The sequence below is a fragment of the Sturnira hondurensis genome, unplaced genomic scaffold, assembly GCF_014824575.4.
Source record: "Sturnira hondurensis isolate 20B ecotype Veracruz unplaced genomic scaffold, ASM1482457v3 Scaffold0022179, whole genome shotgun sequence".
NCBI lineage: Eukaryota > Metazoa > Chordata > Mammalia > Chiroptera > Phyllostomidae > Sturnira > Sturnira hondurensis.
Window position 1 is genome coordinate 781,363 of NW_028094810.1, and position 15,474 is coordinate 796,836.

A 15,474-nucleotide genomic window follows, 5' to 3' on the forward strand; every position below is an offset into this window, starting at 1 on the left:
CAGAGGCTCCCGGGGGCCCCACCTGGGGTGCTGGGGGCAACTGGTTACAAGATGCTGGGTGCAGGCTGAGGGGAGACACAGAGGGAGGTGCAGCTCTTGCCTGGTCCCACTCATTGCCTATTTTCTGGTCTGGGGCCTGGTTTACTCCCACCTCCTCTGGGGCCTGGTGGGGGAGGGGAGGGGGAAGGGATTCTCTGGGACCTTGCTGTTCCACCCCCCACATTCCCTGCAGGTTGGTTATTTGCACAGCTGAAAGGGGTTGCTGAAGCATGAATGTGTGGCCCCCGCCCCCCTGCCCCCGCCTTCTGAGCTGGGTGCGGCCAACACAGGCCTGGACAAAGGTTTGGGGGAGAAGTGGCTCTGCCCCACGGGGCCACCTGCGGCCTCCAGCTCTGGGCCCTGGGAGGGGCCCCACCCTACTCTGGGACGACCCTCCCCACCCATCTGCCCACTGTAGAAAGTGCAAGGGGATCTCCCACCCTGCACAGGAATGCCTACCCACTCACTGCCTCACTCCAGGGGCTGCCAAGTGGGAGGCAGCATCGCCCTCTGGCACCCACCCAGGCCTTTGTTTTGAGAGGGACTTCAGAAGGGAAAGCAGAAAGTGGGCCCCACCCAGCTTTGTCCACCTGTCAGGGCCCTGGGTTTGCACAAAGGCCAGCACCTGTGGCTGTGTGTGCGTGTGGAGGGGGCAGATTGCCCTCAACCAGGGGGAAGCCCCAGGTGGAGGGGGGCACCCAGCAGGACTTCCAGCCCTGGACTGCTTAGTTCCCCTGGTGCGAATGGGGAAATTGAGGCCAGCCTGAGCCAAAGGCAGCCCTGCCTCCTTCTGCCCGGCCCTGCCTGGCCAGGAGAGGGGATGGGGCCAGCTGTCTGCCTGCCCACGCCCCTCACAGCTAAGGGCAGAGTTGACTCAGACTCCACAGTCCCGGGCAGGAGGGGCCCTTTCCTGGAAGGGGTAGGCCAGGTGGGCTGTTTGGTCCCCAGAGCAGGGCTACAGGACTGGAGGTGCCAGACATTGCTGTAGGGGTCTGACAAGGTTGGCCCTGGTGCCCTTCTGGGGCTCTGAGACCCCTTCACTGGCTGTGCAAAGGGCCGTGGGTGGGTGAGTGGTGGGAATGACAGAGTGGCTGTTCTCCATAGACCATGGCCTTGCAGAGTCCTCAACCCACCCTGGGGTCCTTCGGAACCCCCACCTGGGGCGGCCTCCTGCTTCTGCTTCTCAGCCTCAGTGAGTAATTGGGAATGGGCTGCGGGAAAGGGTTGGACCACGAGCGCTGGAGGGCAGCCAAGGGTTCTTTGGGGGTGGGGACCTCAGGAGAGGTTCTACCTGCCCCATGCCTCCTCCCAGGTCTGTGAACAGTGCCCCCATCCTTGGGAGGTAGCTCAAGTTCTGACAGGTGTCACAGATCTCAGCGGGTGCCTGAGTTCCAGGCAGGTTGTCAGGCACGTCTCTTCCTGCTCTGCCCTGTAGGGCTGCAGGCTCTACTAGGGCAGCTCTGTGATGGGGGCTCTGGCCAGAGGGAGGGTGTTTGTGGGCTAGGCATCTGACTGCCCTGAGCAGTGGGGTCCTGGGAGAAGGACGAGGGAGGCCTGTGCTCCCTGGTGGGGTGCAGGCCCTAGCCTGGGGTGGGGCGTGGGGAGCTGTGATGATGACAGCGTACAGGGACCCGACCCTCTATTCCACACCTGTGGGGTGTGCACCAGGCTGGGGCCCAGGAGATGCTGGATTTGTCTCCTTCCCCGTGGTAGGGCCTGCAGCAGGCACACCCAGAAGCCCCCAGCCACCCCCTTGAACCTTGTGTTCCTGCCCTGCAGGGTGGACACTACCTTCCATGGCGAAGACTGCAGACACAGGACAGGTAAGGATCCTCTGGGGAGATGGGGGAGGGGTTTCTAGCCCTTGATGGGGGTCCTTGGATGCTGGGCCACACATGGCTCATCTGCAACCCTGTTATGTCCTCAGGGTGTCACAACCTCATGGCTGCAACGCGCTTCCCGGGCTCAGCAGCCTGAGCCGATTGTCGTCCTCCCGAGGGCTCTGCAGGGCACAGAGAGTGAGCACAGGGCCCAGACCCATTGAGTGGGAGACCTGAGGGTGGGGGCTGGCACTTTGGGGTCTCACCCGCTAACGCTGTGGCTTTTTCTGGCTGCTCAGCTCATTCAATTGTGAAAACCTTGGAGATGGGACAGAATCTCCCCATTTTGCCAATGGGTAAACTGAGGCCTGGCGAGGGTCATGATTTGCCCAGGGTCTCAGCATGGTGTGGAAGGAAGAGGAGGTTGACTGGAAGAGCCCCGCCCCCTGACCCCCTGCCTGCCCCTGTAGAGAAGGCCTGCCCCACAGGGAGGGAGGTACACGTGGTGGATGAAGAGCTTGTCTTCTATGAGGAGTGGGAGCTGGAGGCCTGTGTGAGCGGGGCCCTGCTGGCCGAGCAAATGGACCGGGTGAACACAATTCCCTTCGCCCAAGAGCAGCTTGACATTTTAAAGCACAAACTGGACCAGGTAGTTCATGGTTTGGGCTTCCGCCTGCTGAAGATGCCAAAGCCTTCCCCAGCTAACTGGGAAGTGGCTGCGGCCCTCACTGTCCATTTCCTCGCAGTTCTACCCACAGGGATACCCTGAGTCCCTGATCCAGAACCTGAGTTACTTCTTCCTCGAGGTCACCCCTGAGGACATCCACAAATGGAATGTGACATCCCTGGAGACAGTGAAATCTCTGCTTAAAGTCAGTGAAGGGCGAAAAATGGATCCTCAGGTGACCACCAATTGGGAGGGGAGTGCAGGGTGAGAGGCTGTGTGGGCCTTGGGGAAACATCTCTCTGCCCTAGGGTACCTCACTGGGCTCCTCCCACAGGTGGCTGCCCTGATTGCCCGCTATGTGGTGGGAGGGGGCCAGCTGGACAAGGCCACCCTGGACATGCTGGCCAGTTTTCGTCCCACCTACCTCTGCTCCCTCAGTCCCGAGCAGCTGGGCTTTGTGCATGAAGATGTTCTCAGGTGAGTCCCAGAGGTCGGCCCGTGCGGGGCGGGGGGCGGGGGGGGGGCCTGTGCTGCAAGCTCCCTTCCCAACGCCATACTGCCTCTCCAGGGAGGTCAGGCCCCAGGACCTGGATGCATGCCGCCCACTGCAGATGGATGTTCTCTATCACAAGGCCCAGGTCGCTTTCCGGAACATGAGCGGGTCCATGTACTTTGCGAAAATCAAGACCTTCCTGGGTGAGCCAGGAGAACATGGGGTAGCGGGATGCTGGAGGTCCCCATAGGTGCTGCCTTCCCCCCGGTGCTGTGACCAGGGGTTGGGGTGCCCTCCAGCCTTCAGAGGTTGACCGTAGGCTGAGGTCCTGTGAGTTCTGACCCCTGCTCAGGCACTTGACCGCCTCCAGCCTCTCCCGTGACTGGGAGAGTCAGGTGGTTACCAGGCAAACCAGGGCCCGGGAATTCCTTAGGAAAAGGGAATCTCGGTAAAGGTAGCAGGCTTCTCACAGCTTGTGTTCAGAGGGTGAGAGTAGGGGTAGTGTTGTGAGGTCTCAGGCTTAGGGCTCCCTCTTCCTGGCCACAGGTGGGGCCTCCAAGGAGGACTTGCAGGCTCTCATTCCGCAAAATATCAGCATGGACATGGACACATTCAAGAAGTTAAAGAAAGAGGCCTTGCTGGTATGGCCACCAGAGGGGTGGGGCCATTGGAAGGTGCAGCCAAAGGGAGGGAGGGGCCACAGAGAAGGGCTTGTCCATGGGTGGGTGGGGCCACTGAGTGGGCGGGGTCTTGGGAGGAGCCCCCTACTAAACCAGGGCCAGCTCCCAAGTCTGGAGGTGCTGAGGCAGGGTCTGTGGGCTAGGGAACCATGGGGTGGTTTGGACAGGGCAGAGTCCAGCAACCTTCTGGACAGAGGCAGGGAGACCCTGACGGCCGCCTGGGGGCTTTGGCAGCCACTGACCATTGCTGAGGTGCAAAAACTTCTGGGTCCAAACCTGGAGGGCCTGAAGGCAGAGGAGAGAAACAGCCCCGTGCGGGACTGGATCTCCCGACAACAGCAGAACGACCTGGACGGCCTGGGGCTGGGGCTTCGCGGCGGCATCCCCAACGGCTATTTGGTCCTAGACCTCAGCTTTCGAGGTGGGCTGGGGCGGCTGGCTGGGTGGGTCTGGGACAGAGTGAGGTGGAGGGTCTGAGTTACCCCCTCTCTGTGCAGAGGCCCTGGCGGGGGGATCCCACCTCCTTGGACCTGGATCTGTGTTCATGACGATCCCAGCTCTGCTCCTGGCTTTGGTCCTGAACTGAGCAGGGTGCTCTGGATGCTGAACTGGGCCCTGCTGTGGAGACTCCCGCCTGGGGGGTAGGCCTGGATGGTCCCTGCCCCACCCCAGGGGACAGGAGCTCAATAAAAGAGAACATGTTCCTCCTCCAAAGAGGTGACCTGTGGTATTCTGGGGACAGGGTCGGGGTTGGCAGCTCTTGTGTCCTGGGCCCTGATTTGCTGTCGTGTTCTGAGAGGTGGGGGCCTGAGGGCTGTAACGCTGTGGACAGGACTCCCTGACTTGCAGCCCCTCCAGTCTGTACTTGGAAGCAGGGCGGGTGGGGTAGGCAGGGCAGGGACTCTAAGCAGGTGTTGGGGGTGGGCTGCGACCCCCCCCCCCGATGCTCTTCTATTGTTCTCCTCTCTTCTGAGGCAAAGCCGACAAACCCAGGGGGGCCTCGGTGACTCCCCAGGAGGTGGCGGGTGAGAGCCCTGTTCCTGTGGCTGAGAGGGTCTCCGTGCCCTTCCTGGGGCCCAGAGCCAAGGGACACATGCAGGGAAATCACCTGTCCTTTATTAAAATCAGCGAAGTGCCATAACATCCCCTCCCAGCCCCATTTCTTTGTCCTGAAGGAGACCAGAGGGCTGTCTGCCCAGGTCCTAGGAGCTGGATGTGGGTGGGACCCTGCCCTGCAGGCTCCTACGATGTGGGACGTGGCCAGGTTCCCGGGGCCTGGGGCTTGTGCCCCGGCCCAGGCTGGCATCCAGCTGCACAGACCAGCCCCGGGTTTCCTGCATGTGGTGCCAGCACAGTGCTGTCTTTGGAGGCCGCTGTGCAGGTGCCTATGCGCAGTCCCCAAAGGGCCCCTGGCTGCCCCAGTACAGCAGCCACAGGAGGCTGGAGGGCAGGGCCACAGCGAGTAGCAGACCCCTCGGGCGGGCTGGTGGGCTGCCTGTGGGTGGAACATGGGGAGACACCCATCAGTCCTGGCTGGGAGCCACACCAGGGCAGCCCCTCCTGGGCTCCAGGCTCACACCAGCCCTGTGGGTGGGAAAGGCCGTGTGTGGCCACTCCTCTGTGCCCCAACAAAGATCTCGAAGTGTCCCCTTCCCTGGGGTCTGGCCCCTACTTTACGCAGTCAGTGGGTCTGGAGGAGGCAGTTGTGTGCTTCAGTAAGTCAACGGATGATACAGGGTAAAGCATGTCACTCAAATGTCACCCGAGAGGCAAGTGGGAAAAGCTGGCCAACAGAGCATGACATTGGCAGGAGTAGTGGTCTGGGGTCCATAGTGGCCCTGGGCAGACAGGGCCTAGCAGAGGCAGGGGAAGGCCTGTCAAGGGGGAGGCCTGGGTGTGAAGCTGTACCTGAGGAAGGGCCGTCATTCCCAGAGCTGCCTGATGTGGGGGTTGTGTCTCGAGTCCCAGTGGTTGAGGGGACTGGGCCGGTGGGGCTGGCAGGGCTGGCAGGGTCCATGCCCAGCTTGCCCAGGGCCAGCCTGTTCAGGCTGCGGAGCCAGGAGCTGATGGTCGGGTGGCTGCGTGCTTTCTGCAGGTCCCCCACGTTCTGGCCGAGCAGCATCGTCACATGGTCCACACTTAGGCTCTTTGAGGGAAGGGAGGGGCCAGGTGGGAAGGGACAGAGAGCCACGAAGCGGCCTGGCTTTGGGGCCAAGGGAGGACTTGGCAGCGCTCGCCCAAGGAGTGAGCCCAGGGGTGAGGCCCGGTGGAATCGCCCCCGGGAAGTGGCCTGAGGCCCACTCTGGGGTGCCTTCGGACCTGTGGCCTGGGGCTCCCCTCGTTTGGCCAGCCTGCCCCACTCCCCCAAGGGGCAGCCCCTAGGGCCCACCTGCAGCACTTGGGGATTCAGGTTGGTGAAGGTGTGGATGTCCATGGAGACATTGGCCTCGGCCAGGCGCTGCAGATCCTCCAAGGGGGCACCACCTGGGGGCGCAAGTGATGAGGGGGGGGGGGGGGGGGGCTTCTAGAGGAAAGGTGTGTGCGCGCAGGGCGGGGTCTCACCAAGGTAGGGGCGTATGTAGTGGTAGTAGGCGGCTGAGGTCCTGGTGCTGCTGAAGGCCTCTCGGGCCTTGGAGTACAGCACATTCTTCCGGCTCTGCGGGCAGGAGGAGACGTCCAGGGCCCCGGCCAGCCTGGGGAGCAGGTGAGGCTGAGGGCAGGCCGGGAGGGCTGGGGGCCCTGGTTCTCTGGTTGGCTGCATCTGGCCCTCTCTCCCTAAATCACAGCAGTCCTCTTGTCCTCTGTACTGGCCTGATAGCATTTCCCCAAAGTTTATGTTCACCCAAAACCTCAGAATGTGACCTTATTTGGAAATAGGCTCTTTCCTATTTATCGATGTAATCAAAGTAAGATGAGGTCCTACTGAACTAGGGTGGGCCTTAAAATCCAGCAGCTGCTGTCACAGACACAGATACGGGTTGTGGGGGAGATAGCCATGTGGTGGTGATGGAGGCAGAGATGGGGTGATGGGGCCAGAAGCCAAGAGCAGCCAAGGCCTGCCGGCAACACCTGAAGTTGGAAAAGGTGAGAAGAAACCTCTGCTACAAGTTTCAGGGGGAGCCTGGCCCTCTGACACCTTAGTCCCAGACTTCTGGCCTCCGGACTGTGGGAGAATGCGTCTCTATTCTTTTAAAATTCAGTCTGAGGTCCTTTGCTTTGGCAGCTGTAGGAAACTAACGCACCTGCGGTGGCCTGGCCCCAGCCACTCCTGAGCCTCAGTCTCCCCTCTAACTCTCCGTGGGGAACAGTGGAGCTGACCCCGAGGCGCTGGTGGGGCTCACCGGAACTCTGAGGGCCGGATGGCCTGGATCTGCTGGGGGCTCATCCAGCAGAGGCGGGAGCCCCCAATAGCCACAAGCAGTGCACTGGTGATGTTGCCCTTGTGGTCCAGGAACTTCTGCAGGATGGCCTGGGGGCAGGACCGGTGTTGGTGGGGCTGGGGCTGTTGGGCCAGGGTCAGTGGGCCCCCCAACCCCATCCTTGCCACCTGCCCCACCTCTACTGCCCTCACCTCTGTCTGGTTCTCCAGGGCCACGTCTGAGGCCAGCAGGGCCGAGACTGTGTCCCGAGATGTGATGCTCCACTGGCTGATCTCCGCGTGAGTGTAGAGGTAGACCAGCGAGGTAATGAGCCGAAGCTGCTCTTCTGGGACGCTGCCCGGGTAGATCTGCGCGAACAAGGGGGTCAGGTCCACCCCCAGTGCCCACCACCCGCTGGCCTCCACCCAGTGCTCAGTGCACCTGAGCCAGCTTGGCCTTGACGACACGCTGGCACTCGGCGGGTAGCGGGTGCTGCAGCAGGGGGTCCAGGTTGGCCTTGAGCACTTGGCTGCCCAGGCAGGACTCGAGCTGTGAGCAGTCGTAGCGCACCAGGAAGAGGTCATCCCGCAGCGTGGCCGCCGTGATGTTGCCGTGGATGCAGGGTCTCACTGTGGCTGCGGGTGGGGTGGGCTTGACGACCCGGCTGCTCAGCCATGGCCTGAGCTGGCCACTGCCGCCGACTTTGGGCTCTACGTCGCTCCTAACCCTGACCCATCCTTGACTCTGTCCCCGAGCTTGACCGCTAGCCAAGAACCTGGCTCAGAGGAGACTGAGTCAAGCTTGACTTTGACCTCAACTTCTAGCCAGGCCGGGGCCCAGAAGTCCAGCCGCACAGCCTGAGACGGCCTATGCTGGACTCGGATGGCTGGGCCGAGCTCAGGAGGTATGACAGCAGGTGGGCCATGTATTGGGTGCTCCCTCCCCAGAATCAGGAGCACAGACCGGTGTCCCCAGGCCGCTGTGGCCACACTGACCTGTGCCCCTCTTGGGCCGCGAGGACATCGACTTGGCCTTGGCCTCAGCCCCAAGGAAGCTGGTGACAAAGCGCCTGGCGTCACGCTGGCTGAGCCGCCCTGCCCGGCACGCAGCCACCATACTGCTGAAGAAGTCCAGGCCCACAGCCTGGCAGAGGGCGCTGGAGACTCCACACCTTGGAGCCACCTGGTTTCTCCTCCCGCCCCACCGATAAAACCCTGTGACAGGAGCAACTGGGGACACCAGGTGGGCATTGGAGCGGCTGTATGGTGAGCAACCCTCAGGCCTGACCAGGCTGACGAGTGGTCGCCTGGACCCTCCTCCCTACATCCAGGGCTAGTTAGGTTCCCCTCCCTCCCCCCAGGGCACTGTCCTACCTCCTGCACCTGCACCCACAGGCTCGGGCTGATGTAGGTGGCCAGCCGTCCCAGAGCCTGCAGCCCCTGTGGGTTCCAGGAGACGGGGGGCCTGGCGTGGGGAAAGAGGGAGCTGTGTTGGGTCTGGAGCAGTGCCCCGCCCCTGGAGGCCACCTGCCCTTCCCTGAGTGCACAGTTCCCAGGGCTGGACCTGGTGGGACACCATCCCTACCCAGAACAGACTCAGGCTTCAGGGCAGGGGGATTGAGAGGCCCACCCCCAAACCTGTGTGCCCCAAAGGCTGTAAGGTCCGAGAAGGGCTGTGAACTGCATCAGAAGTTGGAGGTCAGCAGGGCTCTGGAACTCGATGAACTCCTGGGCCCGAACCCTAGACCTCCTCTTGTCTCATCTCTAGGAGCAGAGGCCTGGGCAGAGGGGGTGGGGCCCCCACTCACCCAAGCACCGTCCTCCCACTGGCCAACAGTGTGTTGACAGCAGCCTGCTGGGCAGGGGTCAGTCGGGGGCAACGCTGCAGGTTCTGCAGCACGTGGGGGTCCGAGGCCACGATGCTGGACGCATCCATGTCGCACACCAGGACCCCAAGGAGCAGCAGGTCTGAGGCACTAAGCTGTCGGTGGGGCCCTCCCTGCCGAAAAGGAAGGTTAGTGAGAGCCAGGCCCCCTGGCCCTCCCACCCTTCCGGCCCCACGCCAGGGCCTACCAGGCAGGCCAAGGCTGCGTGCTGCAGGGCGGCCCTCTGGTCAGGCAGGTTGGCCAGCAGCTCCGTGTCCCCCTGGGCGGCACGGCGAGTGAAGGCCCGACAGTTGGCTTCCCTCACCTGCTCCAGGCTGCATGCAGGCAGGTGGGGAACTGTTGGGAGGGTGGGGCCAGCGGGGGATCCTCTGGGGTGGCCCTCTGGGGTGGTCCAGGTGCCCCTGAGGAGCTGGGGTTCCCGGGACCCAGAGAGGCATGCTTAGACCGCTGGGTGTTGGGTGGGCCGGCGGGGGGCACTCACTTGTAGAAGAGCAACAGGTCAGGCGGGTGGAGCAAAAAGTCACCCTGGAGGTCGTGCAGGGCAGCCAAGTTGGCCAGGCAGCAGAGCTGGGCAGGTGTGGGGCGCATCACCGCCTTGCCCAGCGCCTCCTCTCTGCCACGTCACTCGCCCTACTCCCCTCCCTGCACCCACCCAGGTTCCCCCTCCCACCTGCCTGTTCCGTGTCACCCGGACTAGTAGTCTTCCTCTGCCTGCCTCGATCTCCACATCAGAATGGCCTCAGAATGGGCCAAGCTCAGCCTGAACGTTACCGCCCCGCCCCCAACTCTATCCCAGGAGGGCATTCAGCCCTCTGCTTACCCCCCAGTCCCACTACACCGTGGAAGCTCATCCCAATGTCACCTGCCCAGACCTCTTGTCCTGCTTAGCCTATGTTGGGGTCATTTAAAATTTATTAGGAGTTCTGCCCTGGCCAAATGGCTCAGTTGGTTAGAGCTTCATCCCATACACCAGAAGGCTGTGGGTTCGATTCCCAGTCAGGGCACATACCTAGCTTATGGTTTCGAGCCCTGGTTGGGGTGCATGTGGGAGGCAACCGATTGATGTTTCTCTCTCCCTTTCTCTTTCTCTCCCTCCTTTCTCTCTGAAATCAATGAAAAACTTATACTTGGGTGAGTATTAAAAAAAGTATTACTAGTGTTTTTTCGTCTTTTTTTCTGTTCTTTTTATGTGTGAGTGTGTTTCTTCCTTTTATTACTAGTTTTTAAAAAATATTTTATTTGTTTATTTTTTAGAGAGAGGGGAAGGAGAAAGAGTGGGAGAGAAACATCAATGTGTGGTTGCCTCTCATGTGTCCCCTACTGGGGACCTGACCTGCAACCCAGGTATGTGCCCAGACTGGGAATCGAACCAGCGACTCTCTGGTTCACCAGCCTGTGCTCAATCCACTGAGCTACACCAGCCAGGGCTCATTACTAGTTTTATACTAACTATATAATGAGACAGAATGCCTGCCTGCCTTCCTTCCAACTCAGGGCAGGCTGTGCGTGGGTCAGCTGTGAGTCTAGGTAAGCTCAGCCGGCCCTTCTCATGGCCCAAGCTGGGGGAAGGCCAGTAGGCTGGAAGATCTACTTTGGTGGCCCAGGACCGAAGGAGGGCATGGCATGGCAGATGGAGGCAGGAAGGGGCTGGCACAGGCCGGGTGGCCAAGCCCTCACTCAACCAACAACAGGAGGCTGAGGTCCTTGGGCAGCTGGCTAAGGAATCCTAGAAATGATCCAAAGAGGGACGTACAGGAAAACCTCCGGAGGGGTGGGCAGGCTCTGTCCCCTCGGAGTCAGCCTGAGAGGCCTCTGAGGTGGCTGTGAAACTGGCAGGTTGGCTTAGAGACAACGGTGTGCAGCGTCTCCAGGATGGCCCTAGTACTCCTGTGAGAATGGCGTGTCTCGGCTAAGTGGTCCTGGCCCCTGCTGGCCTGTGTCTTCTGCTGGGGACACTCCCTTCCTACCCATCTCCAGGCGCCTTTTCTTTGGAGCCTGTTCTTGTCTTCGACACCACAACCCGTTCATGCCAACCAGGGCTTCTTACCTGCCAGGCTTTGAGGAGCACCCTCTGCAGTGTCATCCTCCTGATCAGGGCCGAAAGCTCATCCCGGGACAGCTGGCTGGCTGGCTGGCACCAGAAGCCTTGCAGGAGGGAGGCGCTGGCACTGAGCAGAAGGAAGCAGGTGGTGAGGGGTGGAGGTGGGGGCACAAGGGGCCGTCCCGGCTGCAGCATGCAGGGTGGAGGTCAGACTCCCAACGCGGAAGGAACGAGACACAGGAGGTATGGCAGGCAGGGCCTCGACACGGGCAAGATCCCTGCTTCACCCCCTCCTCCTGTAAGCACTCCGTTCAGGTTCTAAGCTCTGAGCAGGGGCGTCCCCTGCCCAGGTGCTGGGTCTCTCTTCTTCCCCAGCTGGTCCCAGCAATGGCTGAGCATTTGAAGATGTGGCCTGGGCATCTGCTGGGCCACTGCAGCCGGCTGCATCTCCTCGCTGAGCCTTCCTCAGGGGGTGAGTCTAATAAACTTTGTGCATGAGGAGGGGGGTCTCTTGGGACTTTAACATGGGCCCAGCTGTTCCAACTTGGGCACCCAATCTCGGTGGGTCAGTCAACTGATTGATCAATTGATTGATGGCTGATCAGTGACCTCCAACCCCCTGGGGAAGGAGAGGACAGCTGAGCCTAAGCATGAAACCCCTGGAAAGTTCATAGAAACGATGCAGAGTAGTCTGTTCCGGGGCTTGACGGGGTGGCAAAGCCTCAGAGTACAAGGAAGGATGAGAACTCGGGATGGGTGGGAATTGCCTTCCAGGCCGAGCGGGGCAGTGGGAGCACTGGGGGGCTCAGGAGGGACCCTGGACCCAGGCAGCTGTGATGACCTGCTATCAGCCACATGGACATGACCCTGATGCAGGACACCAAACGCTAGGCCATGTCAGGGCAAGGTGGGCCAGGCAGGCCGGCAGGGCCAGGTTCCCCAGGTCAGAGCCAGAAGTCAGCAGTCCTGCCACAGCCACACTTGGACCAACGCATGCGGACCCTGGAGGTGGTCCCTCCTTTTCATCGCCCCCACCCCAGGCCTGCCAGGGAATCAGCTGTGGGAGACACGGTTCGTGGATGCAGAGCCTGCAGGAGGGGCTGGCACTTACTTGGCCCACAGGTTGGCCCTGCTGGCTTCCAGCCCTTCCTGGGAGAAGCCCTTGGCCTGGGGGCGAGAGCAGTAGACAGTGAGCCACACAAAGAGGGTGAGACCCAGGCTCACCCCGGTACCTGGAACAGAATGGGCCGTAAAGAGCCACTAGCCCCTGAGAGGCTGAGCCCTGCCTGTGGGGGAGCATGTGACCGGGGTCCTTGTGTCTCAGGTGGGTCCGTGACTGCCCCAAATGGAGACCTCAAAAGCCATGTGGCTCTGGTCACCTGTGCATAGCAGCCTAGGCCCGAGTAGTGGTGGGTGTGTGTCTGACCAGGAGAATGTGCATGTGACAGTGTGTCTGGCTATATATGTGTCTGCCTGACACTGTATGTGTGTGTGCCTAATAGTGAGCATATGTGATACGCACATATGTGTGGTGGCCTGTACGCACCTGTCGTGGTGTGCTTGCTCAATACAGTACACCTGAGGGTCTGATGGATGGCAGTGTACACATGTGATGATGTGTTCCCACTTGTTGCTGGTGGTGTGTATATTTTTTGTGCGCGGAAGCATGCACACACATATGTGGTAGTGTGTGCCCACCAGGGCCCACACATGTGTGATGCGTACATGTGTGGTGTATAGTGTGTACCTATGCACATGGATCTCCCATCCTCGTGGCTCTGCCCTCACAGTCTGAGCCCCAAGAATGCCAAGCAGAGGGTCTAGGGGTCAACTCCCACCTCCTCCTGAGCCCCTTCTAGCTATGACCTCTCTTGTTCGGGCCTTGTCCCTCCTGGACACCCAGGCCCAGTGCCCGGCCTGCCTTTCTCCTTCCCTTCCTGGACCCCTCAGCCAGCTGCAGGGGGCACCCTGGGGCAGGAGCCCCGACCGCAGGCTCAGGAGGACATGGTGGCCGGAGTGAGGGCACTCCCCACACCTGCTGTCACGCGGCCCGGGAGCCCCGTCTCTGAGGGGAGTCATCACCTGTTCTGGGGCTCATGGCTGCGTGACGTGCACAGGTTGCTCTGGCGGGAGGGTGCCGGGGTCTCGGGCAGCAGGTCCAGAACAAGCTGGAGAGGAGACAAAGTGACAAGGCCGGCCCCACAGTCTTCCCCAACCAGCCTTGGCCGAGGGGCACAGACTAGCAGGGTGCCTCCAGGGGCCTGCAGGGTGGGTGCTTCGCAGGGCAGGCAACCTGAGCTGGGCTACAGCTGCGTCTGCCCGTCTTCGGGGAGGGGCACAACGCCACAAACGACACATCTTTGGAACAAAAGGGAGCTGCCGAGGGGGTTCCCAGACCTTTCTTATCACAGGTTGGGGCTCAGGGGACCATAGGCCGTGGCTTGGAGTGTGGTGTCTCCAATGAACAGATCTCTTGAGTTACAGGGAAGGGGGCAGTGGTTGCAGTGAGTCCCCATAGGCAGCTGCAGGAGAGACTTGGTGGCTACCCAACCTGCCCTGGAGTGGCCCTGGCTTCACCCCCACACCTGGGCTGCCCACGCAGCTCTGTCCCTCCCTGGGGCTGAGACCTGGCCCCAGACACAACCCATGGTGCAGTCCCCTGGGTAGCCCTGGCTGTGGTGGAGACCAAAGCTGTGAGGCTTGGGGATGCAGGTCCTGGAGGTGAGGGGCATCAGGGAACCTGGCCACACTGCCCACTTCCAGACACAGCCTTGCACAGTCTCACAGCTTGGGGTGACTGTGGGCCTCTGGATTCTACTTGGCCCAGGAGAAACACAGAGCATTTACTACCTCATACAGATGTGCAAAATGGAGGCTCAGAGAGGCTCAGCTACCTGCCCAGGGCTGCAGAGACCAGATGAGAAGCCTGACCTTGTGGGTCCAGCTAGGAATAGCCCCCACCCAGACCCCTGGCCCTCACCTGAGTACAAAGACTTCCTGTGGTAGAGGGTGGTGCTCGGGGACCAGGCAGCAGCAGCTGGGTGCAGAGGGCTGTAACCAGGTGCCACACACTTCAGACACTAGCAGTCCCAGCCCACTGAACGTGTCCGTCCCTGCAGCCAAGCCCTGGGGCACAGTGGTGGTGCAGGGCCGGGGCACCAGGATCCCTGCTCATCTCCCTTCTTGTGCAGCCGCCCACTCCTGCAGTGACGTCCACCCAGCCGATACACAGGGCAGGGGTTGAGGCTGTGCCAGGCAACGCTACTATGTCAGCCCCTGGGGCCCGGCACAGCAGGCACCTGTTCCTAGCCCCAGGAGAGCGGGAGTTTGAGCACATGGTTGGCAGCTGCCCAGCATCACCCCTTCCCACTGGGGTGTTGTGCCTAGAGGGTTGTGTGTGCGTCCACACACATGCGCCCCGCCTTCATTGTGTGTGCTGGTGCATGTGCACATGGGGCCTATACACACATGCATGGGAACACACACGTGTGTGCATGGATGTTTCCTGCAGGGGTACTAGGCACATGCAGACTCAAGGTGGTGCCTAGGTTTATTGACGTGTTTTTTTCCTGTGGGTGCTGGAGCAGAGCCAGGCACATGTAGCCATACACCTGTGTACCAGAAGCAGGGAGGGTATGTGGGCACAAGGCAGGCATCCCTGATGGAGAGTGTGCCACACATACCCTGGGGCCAATCCACCAGGCAGGCCTCTGAGGCTCAGCAGGAGGGGGCCTGCAAGAGTGACTTCCCACCTGCCCACACCCAGGTCCAGCTGCTGGATGACTGCCATCTGTACCACATGGTGGTATGTGCCCAACAAGCCAGCCTCATGGCCAAGCAGAGGCACTGACCTGAGCCTGCTTGGTCAAGAGCTGGAGGGACCAATTGCAGATCGCTCCTGAGCCACACACAGGCCCCATCAAAGTCCAGTTTTCGGCTGAGGGCTTGCTAGAGCTGTACACACTGAGGGATTTGGGGGCAGCAGAATGTCACGTGGTAGTGGAGTCTCCACCCATCTCAGGGCTGGAGACTCCCACAGGTCAGAGGAGATAAGAGCACGAAGCAGGCAGTGTGTGTGGGAGGCCACACGCTGGCTTGCCCACTGCAGAGCAGCCCCAGGCCCAGGCGAGAAAAATGACCTCGGCCACAGAGCAATTGCTGGGCTGGAGAGTCGCGTCCTGCCCTGGCTCTTCTATGCAATGCCTCACTGAGTCGGCCTTGGCCCATGGAAGTTTCCATGTCCAGTTCAAAGGTGAGGAAACTCAGGCCCAGAGAGGCTGAGCAACTGCCCTGTGGCCACATAGCAGTGAGTGGGGAACATGATCAGACCCTGTGGCCAGGCTGGGCACCTGCGTGTGGGATGTGACAGGGGCGTGGATGTGAGGACAGGGGCAGAGTGGATAGGGAGAGGTGGGTTGGGTCTCAGCAAGGAGGTGATGTGCCCTAATGGGAAAGAGTGAGAACTGGAAAAAGTAAGGTGTGCCAGGGTG

General features: G+C 61.1%; 2 protein-coding genes across 7 annotated transcripts in view; one reads left to right on the forward strand and one right to left on the reverse strand.

Moving 5' to 3' along the window:
- Positions 1-4,406, forward strand: part of MSLN (mesothelin) — a 29,684-nt gene extending 25,278 nt beyond the window's left edge. For 3 of the 6 annotated variants that reach the window (XM_037034583.1, XM_037034588.1, XM_037034587.1), the window contains exons 2-11: positions 1,144-1,231; positions 1,819-1,862; positions 1,967-2,057; positions 2,330-2,508; positions 2,606-2,761; positions 2,861-3,003; positions 3,095-3,222; positions 3,566-3,660; positions 3,934-4,120; positions 4,197-4,406. In XM_037034583.1, the coding sequence (XP_036890478.1) occupies positions 1,144-1,231; positions 1,819-1,862; positions 1,967-2,057; positions 2,330-2,508; positions 2,606-2,761; positions 2,861-3,003; positions 3,095-3,222; positions 3,566-3,660; positions 3,934-4,120; positions 4,197-4,285 (1,200 nt within the window). In that variant the 3' untranslated portion in view covers positions 4,286-4,406. Of the gene's footprint in view, positions 1-232; positions 342-685; positions 777-844; positions 968-1,143; positions 1,232-1,818; positions 1,863-1,966; positions 2,058-2,329; positions 2,509-2,605; positions 2,762-2,860; positions 3,004-3,094; positions 3,223-3,565; positions 3,661-3,933; positions 4,121-4,196 lie in introns of those variants that run through there. The other 3 variants (XM_037034585.1, XM_037034589.1, XM_037034584.1) reach the window with 3 other exon arrangements.
- Positions 4,407-4,499: 93 nt separating this feature from the next.
- On the reverse strand, positions 4,500-14,173 carry LOC118978829 (mesothelin-like protein). Its single transcript, XM_037034517.1, has 16 exons — positions 13,965-14,173; positions 13,067-13,152; positions 12,096-12,216; positions 10,991-11,111; positions 9,425-9,510; positions 9,131-9,257; positions 8,866-9,056; positions 8,432-8,522; positions 8,054-8,201; positions 7,500-7,693; positions 7,271-7,426; positions 7,041-7,168; positions 6,262-6,392; positions 6,089-6,183; positions 5,608-5,845; positions 4,500-5,194 (listed from the first exon to the last, which is right to left on the reverse strand). Exons 2-16 carry the CDS (start codon positions 13,080-13,082, stop codon positions 5,085-5,087), a joined length of 1,953 nt encoding a protein of 650 aa, XP_036890412.1. The 5' UTR covers positions 13,083-13,152; positions 13,965-14,173; the 3' UTR covers positions 4,500-5,084.
- Between the last annotated feature and the right edge of the window lie 1,301 nt (positions 14,174-15,474).